The following is a 19,730-nucleotide window of genomic DNA, read 5'->3' on the forward strand; positions in this document are numbered from 1 at the left end:
TCCATCTGAGGTCTCTTTCAGAATCCCTGCTTGTGGCCTCCCAGCCTCACTCCTCCCGTACGGCCCAGCCCATCATAAGAGACATTCTGGGTTTCGTCCAGTTCAGATACAATCCTCACTCATTTCTTAAAGACTGCCCGGCCTCCCCATCACATTCCAACCACCTGCTGAGCCCAGAGTTGTGGCCACCACAGTCTTACCCCCGAGGTGACCCTCGGTGGTATTGGAGGCCATGCCAATGGCAGGAGAGGGCTGGCCTCCAGACCTTCAGCCACTCTGACCCACTCACCTTTGGATTTGTGGGCTGAGCCCGGCCCTGGGAAAGGCCAGGCCAATTCCTCCGGCAGCGACAAGGCCCCAGACCTCTCTGAAGCTCCTATGGGCCCTGCACCCCAAGTATCCGGGTCAGGGCCAGCCCATCCTCCTCCCGTCCACTGCAGAGGAGGGAGCTGAAGTCTGGGAGTGGATGGTATCATCCCAGGGCACCCTGCGAGTCACAGGCCAGCTGGGACAGTAGTCCAGGGCTCTGTTACTTTCCAAGCTTTTGGCTCCAAATGTACCTCCTTGCTAAGAGTTGTCCTAGGTCAAGACCCTAGGTGAAGAGTTCTGAAAAAAAAAACCCCACATGATTCCAGAAGCAGAAAAGGAGCTGGTATGCCCTAGCGGTTTGTGCTGTTTTACACAGGCTGCTTCACTCTGCCCCAGGCGAGGGCCTCTCTGGGGATCATCCCATTGGCTGAAGATGAGGCGATTCCTTCTCCTTTGGTTTGGTGAGTATCCCTTCCCATCCTTCCAGGACCTGCCACACAGGAGAGAGGTGGGAGCTACCGGTGGGAGGACCATTACCCAAAGGGTGAGCGTTACCTCTCCCCCTTCAGTCCTAGGGTTTGGAACACTTGTCTCCTGGGGACACCCATGAGGTTTCCCTGCTTCTTTATACCTCTGGGGAGGATGGGTTTCTACCTGTCTTGAGGAGCTCCCAGGTGTCTCCCAGTTCCCACCCAAGGTGGTTTCTGGTTCCCTGAGTGCTCTGGTCTTTTCTACCCTTTAACTCTCAAGCTGGTCCCAGACCCATCATGGCTTGAGTTCTTGATTTTGCAGTGAATTGTAGTGGTGTGCTCACAAAATGTGGGTCAGTGTTGCAGATAAAGGAGCAGAAAGAATGCAGGTGTCTCCCAATGTTCCACAGTGGCTGGCAGCTAGCCCTCCTCTGGGCTGTTGACAGAGAACACGCTGTAGGGGAGGAGAATTGTGGGCCGTGTCTGGTGGCCAAGACTGTGTCCAAAGTTTGTTTCTAAAAGCCACACATGGGAACCACATTTCAAGATCATTCATGGATGGATGTTGGTTGCCAGTGCCTTTCCTGTTGTTTTTTTAAAATTGGGGGTCATAGAATATGAAATCAGCTTTTTAACCTAATAGCCTCATGATTACCATAATTACTGTCACCAGCGAGAGTGAGCAGGAGAGAAGGAGAGGGTCTAGTCTCATCGATGTCTGTTTCCCTGAGGGAGGTGGGGACGGCCATCCAGACCCTCTTCTCCTCCGGCTGAACCCCAGCCCCTATGATTTCAGTCTTTCCCAGCCTCCTGTGTGCCCAGCAAGCCTGCTCCCGTGGGGCCTGCTATCCCCCGGTCGGGGATCTGCTCATTGGGAGGACCCAGTTTCTTCGAGCTTCATCTACCTGCGGACTGACCAGGCCTGAGACCTACTGCACCCAGTATGGCGAGGTAGGCCCTAGCTCCATGGCCACCAGGGCTGGAGGAAGCCGAGGTGCATGGGGTGGGTAAGCCTGCCATTGTTCACTGAATACTTAGAGTGTATCTGGTAGAGGCCCAGCCCCATGCACTGTGGGTGGGGAGTGTAGGGAAAGTATAAGCATGGGCAAGAGAAAATGTACTCAGTAGTAGATGAATAGCTCTTTTCTCTTTTCTGTTCCATAAAACTGGAGTCCTTTCTTAGCTGTTGGGCATGGGCAGGGCAGTCATTGAAGTCTTGGGGACAGGCAAATAGATACATATTAATCCTTTGTACGTAGAGTCTGATCTGCCATCGTTGGTGCACACAGTCACAGCTAGTTGAGCACAGGTGCTGGGATGTGTGCATGGGGTGTGTCTTGCCAGGGGTGAGCCGAGTGCTGCTGCCACGGTCACTCTGTCACCATCATTTCTTTAGCACTGGGGTTTGGGTGTGGACAGAGCTGGCAGGGAAGTGAATATATGATTATAGGCTGGAATTTGCCTTTTAATTATCGTGCGTGAAGACCCAGCTTTCTTACCTCTCAGTCTCCTTCGCCCACATGTTTGACCACCCCAGGCAAAGTGGGGAACCCTTGCGCTGTTGTTGAAGGACACAGATCAGTGAAATAAATGAGGACGTGACTTGAGGTGGACAAGGAGATTCAGGGACTCAGTTGGTAAGGAAGTAAACGGGCTGAGCGAACTCAGCAACTGCACCACTTGGAGCTATTTCAGTTAACATTGGCAATTGATGTGTTCCAAGAGCAGTTGTGATTTTTCTTCCAGCTTTTCCTTTTTCTGCATTGCCTCGGGAGCTTTTTTGTAGGAACTTTGGATTTGTTTCTTTTCCGTTCAACAAGGTTGGGGTCTTTCCTTGCTCCTCAAGTTCACCAAGGTTGAAATCAGTCAGTATTTTGTTGTTTCTCAGCTGCGCAGCTCATTGGACCATTTTTCTGCCCTCAAAATACAGATTTGGATGAAGGAATGGATGAGGGTGTGGTTTTCCCTAAGTCTCTGCAGCCTTTGAGGAAAAAAAGAACTCGACTAAGTGAGCAAGAGAGTGAAGGAGATTGATTGCCATGAAGGAGACTTGGGTTATCTGTGGTTTTTCTCTCTCCAGACTGTCCTTGTCCTCAGGACCATGGTAAGGCATCTGATGCTGCCTCCGGGCCTTGCTGTCCTTCTAGTCCCCAGTGTTCTTTCCGCAGCCTTTTAATCACAGATGGTATCAGATTATGGCCTTGGAGGTGCTGAGCACAGATGGCTGTGGTTTCTGCATCTTACCCACTTGGATGTGGGAAAACTTGTTTGACAGTGTTGGGTGAAACGGCCACAACATCAGGCAAATCCTCCCCGGGGGCCCAGATTGCTCCACAGGCATCAGAGGACCTGGCAGTGTGGCGCTTTCCGGGCAATAGGATGGCTTTAGCGGTCCCTTCCCACACGCTCTCAAAATCTTGTGCCTGTGAGCCATGTCTAAAAATTTCAGGGACACCTCTGACCCCCTTTCTTAGGCTGACCGGTCTTCTGGGAGAGGAAGCTAGGAAAGATCAGAGGCCCTTGTGCTGGGCCGTCCCCTCAGCCCCAGCCCCTGTCTAGACAGCATCGGCCTCTGGGCTTGGGGTTTCGGACTTCACACCCTAGTCTGCCCTCTGCCTTTCTCGGATGCCCCAGGGAGCCTACTGCCTTCCCTGCCTGTGAGCCGCCCCTCGAGAGCAAAGCCGAGTGCTTGCAAAAGAGAAGTCTAAACAAATCTCAGCTATTTGGTTGCTACGCAACTGGAGAAGCATCGGCTCTTTTTCTCTTTCTCCGTAAGGGGCAGTTACATCTCTGGACCGTCTTGGAGAGAGTAGAGGGTAGGGCACCTTGAGCGCAGGGCGGAGCCCCAGGTGTGTCACTCATCTGTGGTGCGCTCAGACACTGCCCCTCTCTAAGTCTCCGAGAGTTTCTCCTCTTCTCTGAGTGAGTGTTAGATGGAAGGGTCTGCAGGGTTACTCCTTGCTCTGACTTTCTTTGGGAGTGAGCTGACTTCTGGGGATTGGCTCGTCTCCCCCTCCCCACCTCCCATCTTGTCTGATTTCACTTTCCCTCTCCCTTGCCGGCCTCTTCTAGAGGCCGTGGGTCGCCAGCACTGAACATACACACTAAAGGTGCAGATACTCCTGCCGATGGAAGGACCCTCGCTGGGTGCAGCTGTGGCTGGGTGATGAAAACTAGGAATCCAGATTTCACTGTGCTATATTTATTTTATTATTAAACATTACCGCAGCTATAATTTACTAAGCACACATTATGCATCCTAAGAATTTTATATAAATTACCTCAGTTAATTTTCACAATACTCCATGAGTGGCTCTTGTTATCCCTGGGAGCTATTGGGAGGGTAGGTGCTGGGGGCCCCAAACTGCTGATGGAAACACAGAGGTGTCGAGTTTTCTGAGCAGGTGGAGATGGAGGGTGTACTGAGCAGCCCCGCCTGGAAATGAGAGTGGCGTGATACAGAGCTGCGTTGCTTGTGCCTCCCCCTCCTTCCTTCCACCCACCCTTTCTGTCAGGCCCCACCCCCACATACACACCTTCCTTAAGTCAAACGTCTGGTTAGTGCCTCTGTTCTATTTCTGTACAGGGGTGACATTTTGAGCCCTGCGCTCAGGTCAAGAAAACCCAGCACCTGCTGCTGGCCTACTGCTGCGGCACAGGGGCAAGTGCCATGGAGATTACGACCTTGGACATTCTGTAATTCTCACTTCCCACCCCCAGCCCCAGGGAAACTCAGTGGAATGGGGTTGCAGGAGCCGTTGGAACCTTTCCCAGTTCCAACATTGTCTGTCGCAGCTCCCAATCTCAAATTGTGTCTCCTTTCTTTCGGGGCCCTCTTAGCCTGTTGATATATCACCTGCTCTGCCTAATTTTATCTCAGCAGTTAAACCATATTGGCCTCGAGGACTAGCTTCGGTGGGTTTGGGGGTCCACATTGCAACCCTCCCGATGGACACAGAACTTGGCCAGCTTTGCCTTGTGGCACTCCTCCCCACCCCCTTCAAGGCCTTCCTACCCTGCCTACCCATCAGCTGTCTGGGCTTGTGCCCAGGCAGTTTATTACCTAAACGGCCCGACGCCGCAGTCCCCTCCGTCCCCCTGTTCTTTTCCTTCCAGCTTCTATATAACCTCTGGGTAGCCTCACTGCACAGTTGTCCTCTGAAGCTCAAGTACAAGGGAACATGTCTGTGATGTGTCCCTGCCCTTGTTCTCTTCCGCGCTTTCTCTGAGCCTTAGCACCTCATTTGAAAAATGGGCATAATGATGGCACCCACTTCAATAAATTGTTGTGTGGACCATGTAAAACAGGAGTCCCGCCCCCCAGGCTGTGGACTGGTACTGGTTCTTGCCCTGTCAGGAACTGGGCCGCACAGCAGCAGGTAACTAGCAGGTGAGCAATCGAAGTTCACTGGCATCCCTGCCTGAGCTCTGCCTCCTGCCTGCCCCCCACCTTCTGTGGAAAAATGTCTTCCATGAAACCAGTCCCTGCTGCCCGAAAAGGTTGGGGGCCACTGGTCTAAAAGAAGGAGCCACGTGACCACTGGCATGGTGTCTGGAAGATGCTAAATGTTTCATCCCCTTCCCCTCCCCCCCCCCNCCCTTCCCCCCCCCCCCCCCCCCCCCGGGACCTGTGTCAGCATGCAGGGACCACCCCCTCTGTGAATCTCAGTCCTGAGCATCTCTTCCTGATCAGGACACACATTCACGTACTTACTGAAACCAACCCACCCTTGGGCCATCCCACTCTCCGCCTCCAAGGTGACTGCGGCCAGCCTGATTGGCAGTGGGCTGGTAGAGAATATGGCGGCAGTCATGGTTAGCGAAGTCGCCTAACTAGTTGCCTGCTCTAGTTCTGGTCCTAGCTCTGACACTTAGACTAGAAATGTGACCTAGAAAAGGCCTTGGTTTCTCTCTAGACCACCATTCGCCCTTTTATGAAATGAAAGAGTTGGGTTAGTCGACCTTTACCTTGGTTCAGCTCTACTATCTTCGCCATCTTTTTGGAGATGGCTGGGCTGTGTGTGGCCTTGAGGACCTGCCATGGTCTTTCTCAGGTGAGCACGTGAGCACTGGAGGGGGCTGATCCATGCCCTTTGGTCATCTCTGAGCTGGTGTGCTCTCCCCAGGAACCAGCGGGCTTTACCTGGAAGCTTTCCAGCCCTGTTTCTGCTCCTGACAGTGTCTCCTCCAGTGTTGTGTCTGCTCCCCCAAATGCTTTCTTTATCCCCCAACACCCTCCCTTGGTGGGGAAAAACTTAATTACCCAGCTGCTTTAATAACAGCCTTACACAGTGCATTCCTCAGGTTAATTAGCTGTGTAAACTAAACAGCTGTCATTTTTTATCTCTTGGAAACAAGCTGAGGGGCAGTAGTCAGTTGACTTCCCCTTCTCCCTAACACACGTACTGAGACACTTGCACGTGCATGTGAGTGCACCCACACCCACGTGCACACACCCCAGCAAGCACTGTCTTCCTTTAATGACTGTCTGTTTTCTTGACCTTTGGCATGGCTAATGTGTAGGCAGAGGGCGTGTACATGTAGGTCTTGAGCTCCTCATCCTCCATGCTCTCTCAGAGGGCTCTGAGACTGTCTCTGACCAAAATATCGGATACCCTGCTGCTCAGGAGGTCTCTGCAAGTCTGAAACTCTCAACGCTCTTACCACTGGGGATTCACTCTTTTGGAGGAAGCATTGTTCGTTTCCTCGTTTAAAATGCAAACACCCTTGGGAAAGGCACGGTATCAATCTATTCTCAACCGTATCAACCTATTAGGTCTCAGCAAGGGTTGGCTCATGAGAAAATCAGCTGTGGCTTTTGCAAAAGGTCACAAGAGAGTAAGACCCAAAATGAGTGAGTTTTGAGAGGATAGAAAAAAATGGAAAGGGACATTGAGGAAGAGAGTTGTCACCAGAGGAAAGCAAAACTCGGGTTGGAGGCATGGCAGATTCCTGGGTCCTAGCTGTGGTGGGTTGAGGAGTGTGGTGTGTGGAGCTGAAATGAGAGATGAGGGGGAAGGTGTGGTGGGAAGGCCTGGGTACAAGCCTGGGAGGCCTCACCGGCCTGCTGACCTGCCCTGGCACCCCATTGCTCCTTCGGTTCAGGCCCCTAGAAGTTTCTGGACAATGTCTTGCAGACCTACCTGGTTTTCCTTGTTTCAGGGACTGTAGGGACCATTGTCACTGGTAGAACCTGGAGAAGTCCAGGCACACAAACCACCTCTCTGCACGCAGCTCTTGGGGACCCTTGTTCTGTAGAGGTCTGGGCTGAGGCAGGAGCTGCCCTTCCCAGGACAGAAGAGAAGGAGCATCTTGACAACCAATTGTAGTCCCTGAAATTCTCCATGGTTGCCAAGTGACCACTGTGCCCCTTGAATCAGGACAGGACAGGAAGGTTTGGAGCAGGTAGCCTAGGGCAGAAATCCAGGCTTCCTCTCTTCCTAGCTCTGTGGACGTGGACACATTTCTTAACTTTTCTAAGACTTGCCTTCCCAGTCTGTGAAATAAGGCTACCCACCATTTCACGTAAGGCACCCACCCCAGAGGTTTTGGAAGGGTGAAAGGGGGGTGACACCAGACGGTGCTCAGGAGAGAGCGTGGTGCAGTGTAATTTCTGGATATGCGGTATACACCACCCGTATAATCAGCCTCAGAAAGTGACCTTTCTGAATTTAGTTTGGGTGGAGATAGGGTGGTGTGGAATTAGGCTTTGGTCAAAATGTACCTCCTAGCACTGAGACACTTCTCCTATCCAACACTGCGGCATGCCCTGATTTTTGAGCTTTGCTGGCCATATCCAGTGATATGGAAATGGTGAAGCTTGTGGATCCCAGAGAGAACTAATGGAGGCCTTGCTGACCAAAGGCCTCAAGGGCCCTTTCTTTCCCTGTCCACTTTGCTGGGGAGAGTTTTTCTCCAGGATGGGCCCTGGCCACAGACTTGTTTCTCTTGCATCCTTTGCATTCTTGCTTGGAATGTCTAACTTCTGAGCTGATAAGCTGGATGGAGAATTCTAAGAGCATGTTAGAGTAAGAAGGAACTTTATTATCTCATCCCACCCCTATATTTTACCAATAAGGAAACTAAAGTGGAAGAAATGTCTTTTCAGAGAGCTAATTTTTTTTGTCCTTTACTTTCTTTCTTTGGGCCCTGGCTGCCAGCCATGACCTTGACTGTAGCTCTATAGCTCCTTACATTGATACAGGCAGCCTCTGGCTTGCTCCTGGGAGGGATCTGAGCCATGTCTAACCAGAGCCTGTTCTTCTGTTTGCCCCCAGAATTCATTCTGTTTCCTGCAAAGGCAGAGCTCTGCTTTGCATTGCCTTCCTTTACCCACCCCTCTCCACTGTGATTAAGGCTCCTGCTGGCTCTTGCTCTTTCCTGTGCCCTCCCTGAGTTCTCAGGGTGGGGGTGGGGGTATTCTGGCCAGACTGAGCTGAGATTCTGGAAGGCTCCACGATAAGGGAAGAGGCTCAGCCTTGTCAGATGCAGAGCAAGCAGGAGCCAAACTGGCTGGAGGCCTGTCAGGCTGGATTGATAATGATGCTGTGTCTGCGAGGTAGCGCAGCCAGGGCAGCGCCGGCCAAATGACCCCAGAGAGGAAACAGCTGCAGCTGAGAGCTTCCATCCCTGGGCAAGGCAGAGGCACGAAGCACACACCAGGGGGGACAGCTTTACTTTGAGAATCTCACACACACATTCATATATATACTGCATAGAATACAAGAATACACAGCATACAAAAGTAAAATACAAATGGAAACGGAGGCCCAAGGACAAAGAAGAAACTAGCAGCTTGTCTTATGTGGGCTTCTGCCATGAGCTGTTCTATTTCAGGCCACCGTCCTGCTAGGTGGTTGACAAGCAGAACTACTTAAAATACCTGTCCTAAGCTCACTGGCTTAGCCTGCCTCTGAGGATTGAGGTACAGCCCTCCTCTAGCTGTGTCCCTGTGGGAAGCAGCACGTAGCGTTAAGTGTGGGGGCCATCAGATCTCTCCACCAGTGCTGCCCATGTGGGAGGAAGGCGGAGAGGGCGTGGGCACCCCAGGCTGTGAGGACAGAGTGAGGAGGCCGGGGACAAGCCCACCCCGAACAGCCGGGACATTTTTACTTTACGATACTATTTTCCTGCATCTAAAACTTAATATCTATCCAAAGTATGAAAGTTGTAAACTGTAAAAAAACTACAAAGGCAGAAGAAAAGTTACCTGTAATCCCACTTCCCAGAGATAATAGGTTAACTGCATGCAGGTGCAATTTTTTATAGGTTAAACTGGGTGAATATCAGCAATTTTCTAATGTTGGTATATTTCCTTCCTCACATTTTTCTATTTCTTTAAAAATATATTCTTGTGCTCATGATGTAGACACAAGTTTATTCCCAACTTCTTTTCAGAAAATATTATACTACAAGCATTTTTCTCCATATCCCTCCAGGCAGTATTTTTATTCGTTACACAATATTCTATCAGTTGAAAATACCAAGGGCATTTTCCAAGTCTCAGGCTTTACTGTTCCAGCTCCTACACTCCTTGGCCCCAGGAAGGAAAGAGCCTCATTTCTGGCATTCTCACGGCCAAGGAATAGCCTGGGATCAGCTCCCAGCGGGGCTGGGGAGACAGCTTTGGTGACAGGCTGCCGGAAGACAGCTGGCCCCCATCTCTCCGTGGGACGAGTGCTGAGTGCAGACGGAGGACGGGGAGTAGAGACGTCTTCCCCTGAGAGGCTGGGCTGAGTGGGGAGAGGGGCATTCTCTCTGCCAGAGACCAAAATAGGGTCATGGAGGAGAGTCAGATTCCAGCCAGAGGCTTCTCTTGCCCAGAAAGGATTATTTCAAGTGTATTTATTTCACCGCTGACAGATCTGCAGGCTCTGTGTTAACTGAGCAGGGTCGACCTGAGACGCTGGCTTTCCCTCCAAGGTGTTTTCTCGGCCTTGGCCTCCCCCACGGTCAGCTTCAGGGTCAGAGCCGGCCTTTGGGTGAGGCAGAGATTGTCCCCTTTGACCATACTTCCCGTGATAGCTGTGTACCCAGCTGGTTTCTAGTGAAAATGAGAGGGTGACAGGAAAAGGGGGCAGGGAGAAAGAGAGAGAGAGGAGGGAAGAGTCCCTCTCTGCTGCTGGTGCCCACACTGCCCATCCGTCAATAGGGAAGTCACAGAACCACCGTGAGCCTCAGTCTCCTCATATGTAAAATAGGCGTCGTGGTCCTTACCACGCAGGGTTGTTACGGGGCTTAAATAAGTTACTGCTCTGGGACTCCGAGTGCAGTACCTGGCACATAGTAGGCCCTCCATCACTCACTATTGCTGCTTTCTTACCTCCTCACGGCGCCCCCTCTTGAGTGTAGGAAGGAGTGTCTAGTAATATAACTTTAATGAACACGTTGACACTACTGAGCATTTACTATTCACTCAACAAGTATTTCTCGAGGGCCTACTATGTGCCAGTTACTTTTCCAAGCACTGGGAATACAGCAGTAAAGGACGGTAAGTTCTGTCTTCGTGGAGTACCCACCCATTCTACCAGGGGAGGAAGACAATAAACAATCACTATAAGCCAACAGATAGACAATAAGTGCACAGTATATCGAGTGGAGATAGGCACCATGAAGAAAAACGTGGCGGGGCAAGGAATTCACAGGGACAGAGAGGGGTGGGGGCAGTGGGTGCTGTTGTACGGAGGGCATGCGTGCCTGCCATTATTGGAGTATCAAAGACCCAAGACTTGCTGTTTAAAAAAGCACTTGTGGACTTGGGAAAGACAGCTCCAAGCACCAGGACGGTGACAGTTCTCTGACTTTGCAGGTTGGAGATAGAAAGGGGTGGGAAGCAGAGGTTCAGGGAGCCGGGAGGGCCGGATTCACGGTTCCGAGAGCTGTCAGCTGTGGAGAGGAAAGATGGTGCTGGGCAAGGACGTTTCAACACTAAGCCACAGGCTTGGCGTATTAATGAACTCAATCCCCCAAAGGGATTGAGTTACCGCCCCCTTTGGGGATTGAGTTAATCAGTTCCGCAGATAATCGCCTTGTTAGCTTACCACCTTCCCTGGGCAGGGCAGAGGGTCAGGAGCCAAAGCCCTCAGAGACGGAGGCTTAGGGAAAGGCAGAGGCACAGGGCGTGCGTGGAGGGACAGTCGTTTCTACCCAGAAGGACCAGCAGGTCAGGGTGGTTCTTGCCCACGCCTTGCTTCTACTTAAGGGTAAATTTGGAGCCCTCGGAACAGTGTTCTTTACACTGGGCACAAGGTTTGGGACCACGGTTACTCAGAGAAAACAATTTTATGTGTGTGGCCGGGGGGCAGCTTGGACAAGGTCGTGCTGCCTCTGTGGGGTATGTGTACACGCAGCTAAAAAAACGAGGGCCGTGTTTTCCAGCCACGTGCTTTTTCCCGGCGATCTCTACCCTCCTGTGGAGCCCACGGTGTTCCGTTCTGTCTCTTGTCTCACTCCGGCATGGGGGCAAGGAGCCCTTGTCCTCAGCCCCAGGGTTGCATGCTTTCCCGGCCTTGGGACTGCCTGCCTACAGAGTCCCATTAGGTTGGGGACCCCAGGATTCTCTCCTGTGGGTAGAGCATGCCAAACAGGATCCTCAAGTCCCAGATATCAGGGTTGGAAGGTTTTATAGATGATGTAAATGTTACCAGAATGTCGGCTTCCTGACTTCAGAGCCGTTTTCTTCACTAGTATAACCCCAGAGGCCAGAACAGGGTCTCACACATAGTACAAGATGACACACCAGTACTTGGTGAATGATTGAATGACTCTTCCAACCTTCACCCAACTTACAGTGGAGAAAACTGAGCCCAGAGTGTGAGTTGACAAAGCTAGGACTGGAGCCCCCAAATTCCCTTCCTGCTTGGCTGTCCCCTCTTCAGGAATGCAGTTTTCCCCAGGCTTCCAGGCTTAAGTGAGATGACACATAAAACACTGTAGTCTGCATTTAGCACGTACATAGTAGACGCTAAATGAATGTGCTTTTCCTCCCCACCCTGCCCCCGCCCCAGCACGGTTTTCAAGTTTCTCTTTGAGGCAAATACCAGAGATTTTTTTCTACTACCTCAGACCTCTTTCCTAATCCTGACATCTATTTACTATTCACTTAGCTACGTCTTAGGGTGAACACAGAGGAATTAAATTAAAAGACAGTCAATATCCGTGTTTTAAGGGGTGAATCCTTCCAAGTGTATTGATGAAACCAGCGGATCCCTGTGGGAGGGGGGAGGGTTTGCATGGAGGGAATGGCACGAGGGGAGACCTCCGTCTGGACCCCACGCCTGAATCTGCTGTCTCCCTGCCCCGCAGTGGCGGATGAAATGCTGCAAGTGCGACTCCAGGTTGCGTCACAACTACAACAGTCACCGAGTGGAGAATGTGGTTTCGTCTTCGGGCCCCACGCGCTGGTGGCAGTCACAGAACGGTAAAGGCCTGCCACCTCCAGGGGGCTGAGCGCGTGGAGGCTTCCACAGCTGGGGGTGGCTCGAGGGTGCCTGGGCACTCTTTGGGTTTCCCAGGCATTTCCTGTGGCTCTGAAGTGTGGTCGTTGACAAGCAGAAGCTTTGTCTCCAGATCTGAGGCCTTTCAGGTGTTGCTGGGATTCCATCCCACTTACCCACAATGGGCTTGTTGGGACAGTGGAGTTTTGGGAGCAGGTCTATGTTGAATAGACAAGTTGAAACCCTTTAAGGTAGCAGGAGCAGCAAGTCATGATGGGTAGGAAGTCTGGCCCACACACAGAGGACCTCGGATAGGTAACATAAGTAGAAACAGGCTGGTGCCGTGTCTCCCCAGAGGGAGGTTGGGGAGCCAAGTTACAGGATGTCTGATTTCCTCGAGTTGGTGTGGTCCAGGGCCTTCTACAGGCTGGGAAGGAGGAAATTCTCTGGTCTGAGGTTCCTACCTTTCGTCCTTCTAGATGCGAACCCTGTCTCTCTGCAGCTGGATTTGGACAGGAGATTCCAGCTTCGAGACATCACAGTGGACTTTAAGGTGCGCTTCCTGGGGATGGCAAGGGCTAGGAGCGGGGACACTGGGTGATGTGGGCTGACTCCTGAGAAGCAGGGTTCCAGTCTGCCTGGGCTGGGGTGGTGGCACCACACACTGGGCAGACCCCCTCCTCCAGGCTGGGGGACATTTACCCTGAGACTATGTAATGGTGACACTAAGGCCCCACTCTGGGGAGAACAGTGGCACTTCCAGACTCCCTGTCTTTGCTGTGCAGTGGTTATCCATCCACTTCCTCTCTGCCTCCCTCGCCCTCGACACATCTAAGTGAGTCAGCGCTGCCAGGCACCAGTTCTTCTGGGCCTGTCACTTGTACGTTGTGTCTGCTCAGTACACTCTTTTTTAATATGTTTGCGGATGACACTGAGTTGAACACACAGCCGGGAACCGGGCCGTCAGTCCACACGAAGAGGTGTGTTTGAAGCAGCCCTTGTGGTGAGCTCCCTGCTCATCCAGGCTCTTACTCCCCAAAGTACTTCCGGGTCCGGCTTTAAGACTGGCCTCCTCAGAGAAGTTCCTCCTGGAGGGAGGACTTTTATTCACCTGCGACTGGTCATTTTTTCCTTTGTTTCAGAGAGTTGATTTCTACAGAAATAGTCAAATATTTAAGGATGAAGTTTGGTTATGAAGATTAGATGGTCAGGAAGGGCGATACCATTTTCAGGAGTTAGAATGAGCTGTGAATAAAAAGCAATGGAGCCAGATTTCTTGGGTTAACACCCAATTTCTAGGGTGACAGCTTTGATGGGTGACATTCATTTGGGTGGACACCATTAGTTTCATTGTTTTATTGTCATTCCTCATGTATGGATTTGTCCATTGTTGCTATAGACGTACAGAACACTGATTATATGTTAGATTTGCTGCCAGATGTCAGGATTTAAAGATAAATAAAGCTAAATCAAAATCCTCATGTTGCCTGAGTACATGCAGGGAAGACGCTTCGGCTCCTCAGGCCTGACCTTGTCTGTGTCTCTGCAGGACCACCTGCCCGCCGGGATGCTGATTGAGCGCTCCTCGGACTTTGGTAAGACCTGGCACGTGTACCAGTATCTGGCTGCTGACTGCACGTCTGCCTTTCCCCGAGTCCACCAGGGCCAGCCTCAGAGCTGGCGGGATGCTCGGTGCCGGTCTCTGCCCCAGAGGACTAACCCGCACCAAGATGGGGGCAAGGTAAGTGGCAAGGCCCCTGAAAGGGTACCCACGGAGAGGTGTCTGCCTTCGCCTCACTCACACCTTCCCCCAGACACTGGAGAAGAGACGAGAACAGACTCAGGCAGTACTCTTTGATGTCTTTCCTGAGCTCTGCGCCCTCCAAACATGTGCGGCTTGTCCTCTTGGCCTGCCCAGGAGGGGTATTTCAGAAACACATTGCGTGCCCTGTGTGACCCAGCCCCGCCCTCTGCCATGGTTGCCTCCCACACAGCTCTTTGGCCTGTCCCCATGGTGGAGAGGGTCCAGCTGACTTTGAGATGGCTACTTAGAGTCAAGTGAGCAAATGACACACATTTAATTTAATCTCTGATTTTACTTAGGGAGCGTTTAACACAAAAACGAACATTTCCATGTAATCCATTCATCTACCCCCATTTGTTTTTTGAGGGAAGTTCACTGAAACTCGAACCCTGAACTAGGAATGAGAACCCACTTCTAGAAACAGCTCAAAATGCTTCTCCCTGAATTCTCCCACCCAGGGTCAAATTCTTTCATTTCTTCCATAACTGCTCTTCCCACAAACCGGCCGGAAGCCATTTGTTCTTTCTTTAAAAAGAAAACACCTCGCTGAAATTGGGGTCTAAAGGTCGGTAGTCACCACACCCACATATCCCTGGGCTCTGGGTCCCGTCATTCATCCTGGGTTTTGGAAAATTGGTATTCCCTAAGCCTTTTTTGTATATTATATATCTTGCTATAATTTCTGACCCAGGGAAATCAGAAAGTTCCTGGGATGGCTATATTTTCAATAGAGAGGAGAGACGGTATGCACACACTCACGCACTCATTTAGGGCCCAGGGGTCCTGCTCTCCAAGGGCCGTTGGCAGCCTCACGTCCATGGTGGTCTCAGATTCCAGGTTGGGAGGACCTTGGTGTAGCATGAGAAAGGCAGGGTGCTGAATGGAAAGGAGGCTTCTGGGCTTGGAAATACATCCCACCTCCTCCTCAGTGCCTCCCTCTTTCCTCTCTTTGTAGGTCCAGCTTAACCTTATGGATTTAGCCTCTAGGATTCCAGCAACTCAAAGCCAAAAAATTCAAGGTTGGTGTGGCTGACCCTCTAGCCTTTTGGGTGGGAAACAGAACAGGGTTGGAACCCAGTTCGTGAAGGTGTCCTGGTCTATGGTGTTTCTGACCACACGGCTGAACTGAATACTTACTTGCCCGTTTACCTCATAGAGGTACCATGGTGGTCCCGGAGACACAAAAGACCCAAGTTGGAGTGTTTGTGTGTGTGTCCTTTCTGCCTTAGAGGGTTGAGGATGGGAACGACAGCCCCAGGATGACCTCGAGAAGGCAGAGAAGGGATGCTAAAGCCAGAACGCCTTCCCTTTTCCACCCTGCCCCTGGGCCCTCTGTCAGCCTCTAATGTCCTTTCTTTATTGTCTTTTCCCACCCTCTCCCTTCCTGTGTTTGCCCCTCTCAGAGCTGGGGGAGATCACAAACTTGAGGATCAACTTCACCAGGCTGGCCCCTGTACCCCAGAGGGGCTACCTTCCCCCCAGTGCCTACTATGCAGTGTCCCAGCTGCGGCTGCACGGGAGCTGCTTCTGCCATGGCCATGCTGACCGCTGCGCCCCTGAGCCCAGAGCCCCCGCAGGCCCCTCCACCGCTGTGAAGGTGACAGTCCGGGGTGGGAAGGGTACAGAGAAAGGGGCAGCCCAGCACAACTAACGACATCTGTGAGGCTCCCCCTAAAGCAGGGTGGGCACCAAATTTAAGTCTGATTGTCATTTCCGAGGTCAGGCATTGGTAGCACTGCCTTAGACCTGCATTGTGGTATTTTCAGTTGCACGTGAGACACGAGTGGGTATTGCGGGGAGTGTGAGGCAAACGTCTCAACCCTGATGAGGCATGCTAATTTCCTGGGGAGCTGAAAATACTGCACAGCCCTTTACTGTTTTAAAGCTTGGAGGTGATTCTAATGTACTGCCAGGGTCGAGAGCTCCTGGTTTGGGGACTGTGAAGTCCCATTTAGTGGTGAGAGATAGGGCAGGGTGAGAGAACAGAGTCTAACACATGCATGCTAAGTGCGCCCCAGACCAGACGAGTTGGACCATCAAGGGTGGGGCGGGGGGAGGGAGAGATGACGGGCTGCGGCCTACCCAGCAGCCCAGGGGCTTTCAGCTGTGAAAACGAATTTGAGAACCGCCCGTCGAGGAGAACCCTGGGCTCAGAAGCAGAGGGAGCTGTAGCTTCATTGTTCTAGGGCTTCAGTTCCATTAACATATGGTAGCATGATATTTGCCCTGTCCATACACAGATGCCAAAAATTCATGTAATATAGCCTGAGAAGGAAATACAGGTGAAATGAACATCAGTCAGCTTTATTCTTTCCACTTCCGGGCTAGCTCTTGCCCTGGGCTGCAGAGGAGACCAGAGGGGGACCAGCCCCTCCGTCTACTGGGGACCATAGACAGAGGACCAGAACAGAAGCCTGTGAATGTGTGCAATACAGAGTGCGGTGGGCTAGAGCACAGGGAGAGGGCACCCCCAGCCCCCGCGCCTCTCAAATCAGGCTGCACAAAGGAATCGCCACTTTATAAAGCACCCATGCCTGGCCCTTGCCCCTGAGATTCTGATTGAATTGGGCCTGTTGTTGGTATTTTTTTTTTTTAAAAGCTCCCCATATGATTCTGAAGCACGTTCAGGGTTGAAATCCATGGAAGTAGAGGAAGCAGAGAGACCCATGAGGGGGGTGCCCTTGTAGCTAGCAGGATTGGGGTGGTGAAGAGGGAGAGAGGTATTCCAGACAGAAAGAAGGCCATCAGCAAAAGCAAAAGGAGAGGAAGGTAGGGCTTGCGGAGGTTGCTGCTCCAAAGCTCAGCCCGGCTGTGCTGTCAGGAGGGAGTGGGAGATGAGATGGGCTGAACATACAGGTCCTTGAATGCCAGGCTGAGGATGCTGGCCTTCATTTGGAAGACAATTATCATGCAACCGTTATTCTATCTTTATACCCTAATGAGTCTAGTAACAATTCATCGTGCAGTCCATCAGCCAAACAACCTCAGTCATAGACTGTTGGAATGTAAATCTAGAGGCCCCCACGAATTTAGAGTCAAGTTTACCAGCCAGGGTGTCTGAGTACCTTCTGGGTGCTGCTTGGATTGGGCATCACAGGAGCACCCCAACACTGGGAACGACCTTGTGAACATCTGGCTGGAGGAGCAGTGCGGAAACGCGCGCGCGCACACACACACACGCACACACACACAGGCACGCAAGTGGTGTCACCCGGGTTGAGTGAAGGCTGGAGGAGCTGGGAGCTGAGCTGAACCCTGAGTGGTAGGGGAGAGGGCCAGAGGGGAGAGGGCAGGTCCATCCTGGGCCATTCCTTTGATAATCACTGCTGACGGCTGATGGCCCCCGTCCTAGGTCCACGACGTCTGCGTCTGCCAGCACAACACCGCCGGCCCCAACTGCGAACGCTGTGCGCCCTTCTACAACAATCGGCCCTGGAGACCGGCGGAGGACAAGGACCCACACGAGTGCCAAAGTATGACTGAGTGGGGTGCTGGCCCCTCTGGGCCTCAGTGACCTCTCCTGGGACACAGAGGTTGCATTCTTCATTATTTAAATGGAATCTTAGTTGTACCCCCTGCAATTTAAGCTCTTCTTGCTCTGGGGGAATGAAGACAGTGTTTGGGCTGCATCCTTCACGTGCCTCCCCATCCTTCCCTGCAGCTGGGTCTGCAGAAACCAGGGCTTGGCTCACGCTTTGCTGCCACAGGCTTCTTCTTGCAGGTCCTTCCTCTTCTGGCCTCTTCCCTTGCCTTATTCTGGGCAGGACATGTCTGGTTCCCTACTTCCACTGGTTCCCTAGAGTCAGGGCCTTTCTCTGCATAAATGAGGGAAGCGGGGGTCCCCATCCCAGACAGAGGTCATGACCCAGCAGGAAGCCCATGGTTGCAATGGGGGAGGGTTGGGATGGACCATTCACAGAACTTTCTCTTTGGCCCAACACGGGCATTATTCTTGAGTTAGTCCCCACACTTGGAGTCAGGAGGCTGGAGTTCTCACTCTATTCTGTGTTTTTACTTGCTGTATAGCATTAAATAAATTACATAAGTCTCCCCGGGCCTCAGTTTCCCCATTTCCCAGGCCCAAGCATATTGCAGAGTTGTGAGATGCCAATGAGGTAATGGGGGATGTGAGGGGATCTGCACCTCATGGACGGCAAAGGCGCTGGTCTAACGGCAGCCCTGGGAACTCCTTTTTCAGGATGTGACTGCAACGGCCACTCAGAGACCTGTCACTTCGACCCAACTGCGTTTGCCAACAGCCAAGGCGCCCACGGAGGGGTGTGTGACAACTGCCGGGACCACACGGAGGGCAAGAACTGTGAGCGGTGTCAGCTGCACTATTTCCGGAACCGGCGCCCTGGTGCTCCCATTGAGGAGACCTGTATCCGTGAGTAGGAGCTCCCCAGGGTACCATCTGTCTGTTCCTCCCCATCTGCTCTGGACACAACCGAGCACATGTCCCCAGGGACACACAAGCCCTCAGGAGGCCATTGTTTTAACTTAGCTGTGCACCTCTAAGCAAATCACCTGCACCATTGATCAATCCGTGAGTCGATCCTTGTGATCCTTACTTTGGGCAAAGGAAAGAAAAAAGTAGATATAAGATAGACAGTGCCTATTGTCAAGAGACCCACACACGGTTTGGAAACACAAACCACACACACACACACAGGAAAAAGAAGGGCAAAGCACTCTGTCTTTACGTGTTATTGCCGTTACAGGCGGCAATGTGGTTTGCTCTGTGTTTTTCTATTTTCCCCAAACACTGAGGATTCCTCCATGGCAGAGATCAAATCTCGTATCCTCGGGCCCTAGCACAACAGCAAGCGAATAACTGATGCCCGCAGAACGTTGATTGAATAAAGACATGAATGGAAAGCGATGGAACACTCAGGAGTGACCTAACAGGTCCACGAGGCCCAGGGGTTCATACAGGAAAGAGCGAGTTGACGGAAGCCTTCGGGTTCAGGCGGGGTTACTCAGGAAAGGCGTCCTAGAGGCGGCGAGTCCGTGTTTTGAAAGGCACCTGAGGGAAAGCGGTCCAGATGTGGTGGGGAAAGAAAGTTGGATCACTTCCTGTTGATATTATTTGTTTATGGAAAGAGTGAGAAAAACTTGAGTTCGACTTCTGTTTCCAGCACTTTCCGGCTGTGTGGCCTGAGTATGTTCTTCACCATCTCTGAGCCTCAGTCTCCTCACCTGCCCGAGAGGGACAATTATTTTCACCTTTCGGGGTTACGGTGAGGATTGCCTAGGGCAACGTGCAAGAGTGCCGATAGTCACACACAGCAGTTGTTCAGGAAATAACACAATGAAACTTGTGTGGCGCTTACCATGTGCCGAGCCCTGTTCCCTGATACATTTACTCTTTTTTCCTTACCCGATGACATTTTTTTCATTGCTTTTAGAGATAGAGGAAGGAAAGAAGGAAGGGAGAGAGGGAAACATAGGTGTGAGAGGGAAACATTGATTGGTTGCCTCCCATACGCACCCGTACCAGGGATTGCACGCACCTGCACCAGGAATTGAACCCACAAGCTTTCGGTTACTGGACAAGACTCCAACCAACTGAGCCACACTGGCCAGGCCACATTTACTCATTTATCCCTCATAAGGAGCCTGGGAGGGTTGTCTAACTATCCCCATTTTACAGATGAGGGAACAGGCACAGAAGGGTTAAATAACTTGACTGAGGCTGTAAGATTGCAAGCC

At 51.8% G+C, this 19,730-nt stretch overlaps 1 protein-coding gene across 4 annotated transcripts in view; it reads left to right on the plus strand.

Moving 5' to 3' along the window:
• The window catches only part of LAMB3 (laminin subunit beta 3), a 58,016-nt gene that overhangs the window by 24,131 nt on the left and 14,155 nt on the right, over positions 1-19,730 (plus strand). For 3 of the 4 annotated variants that reach the window (XM_037071034.1, XM_037071036.1, XM_037071035.1), the window contains exons 3-11: positions 686-770; positions 1,576-1,730; positions 12,084-12,198; positions 12,694-12,767; positions 13,764-13,955; positions 14,974-15,037; positions 15,422-15,615; positions 17,371-17,491; positions 18,217-18,405. In XM_037071034.1, coding sequence (XP_036926929.1) covers positions 743-770; positions 1,576-1,730; positions 12,084-12,198; positions 12,694-12,767; positions 13,764-13,955; positions 14,974-15,037; positions 15,422-15,615; positions 17,371-17,491; positions 18,217-18,405 — 1,132 coding nt within the window. In that variant the 5' untranslated portion in view covers positions 686-742. The remainder of the gene's footprint in view (positions 1-685; positions 771-1,575; positions 1,731-12,083; positions 12,199-12,693; positions 12,768-13,763; positions 13,956-14,973; positions 15,038-15,421; positions 15,616-17,370; positions 17,492-18,216; positions 18,406-19,730) is intronic. The other variant, XM_037071037.1, reaches the window with a different exon arrangement.

Source organism: Sturnira hondurensis, unplaced genomic scaffold (genome assembly GCF_014824575.4).
Source record: "Sturnira hondurensis isolate 20B ecotype Veracruz unplaced genomic scaffold, ASM1482457v3 Scaffold0019216, whole genome shotgun sequence".
In the NCBI taxonomy this organism is placed as follows: Eukaryota; Metazoa; Chordata; class Mammalia; order Chiroptera; family Phyllostomidae; genus Sturnira; species Sturnira hondurensis.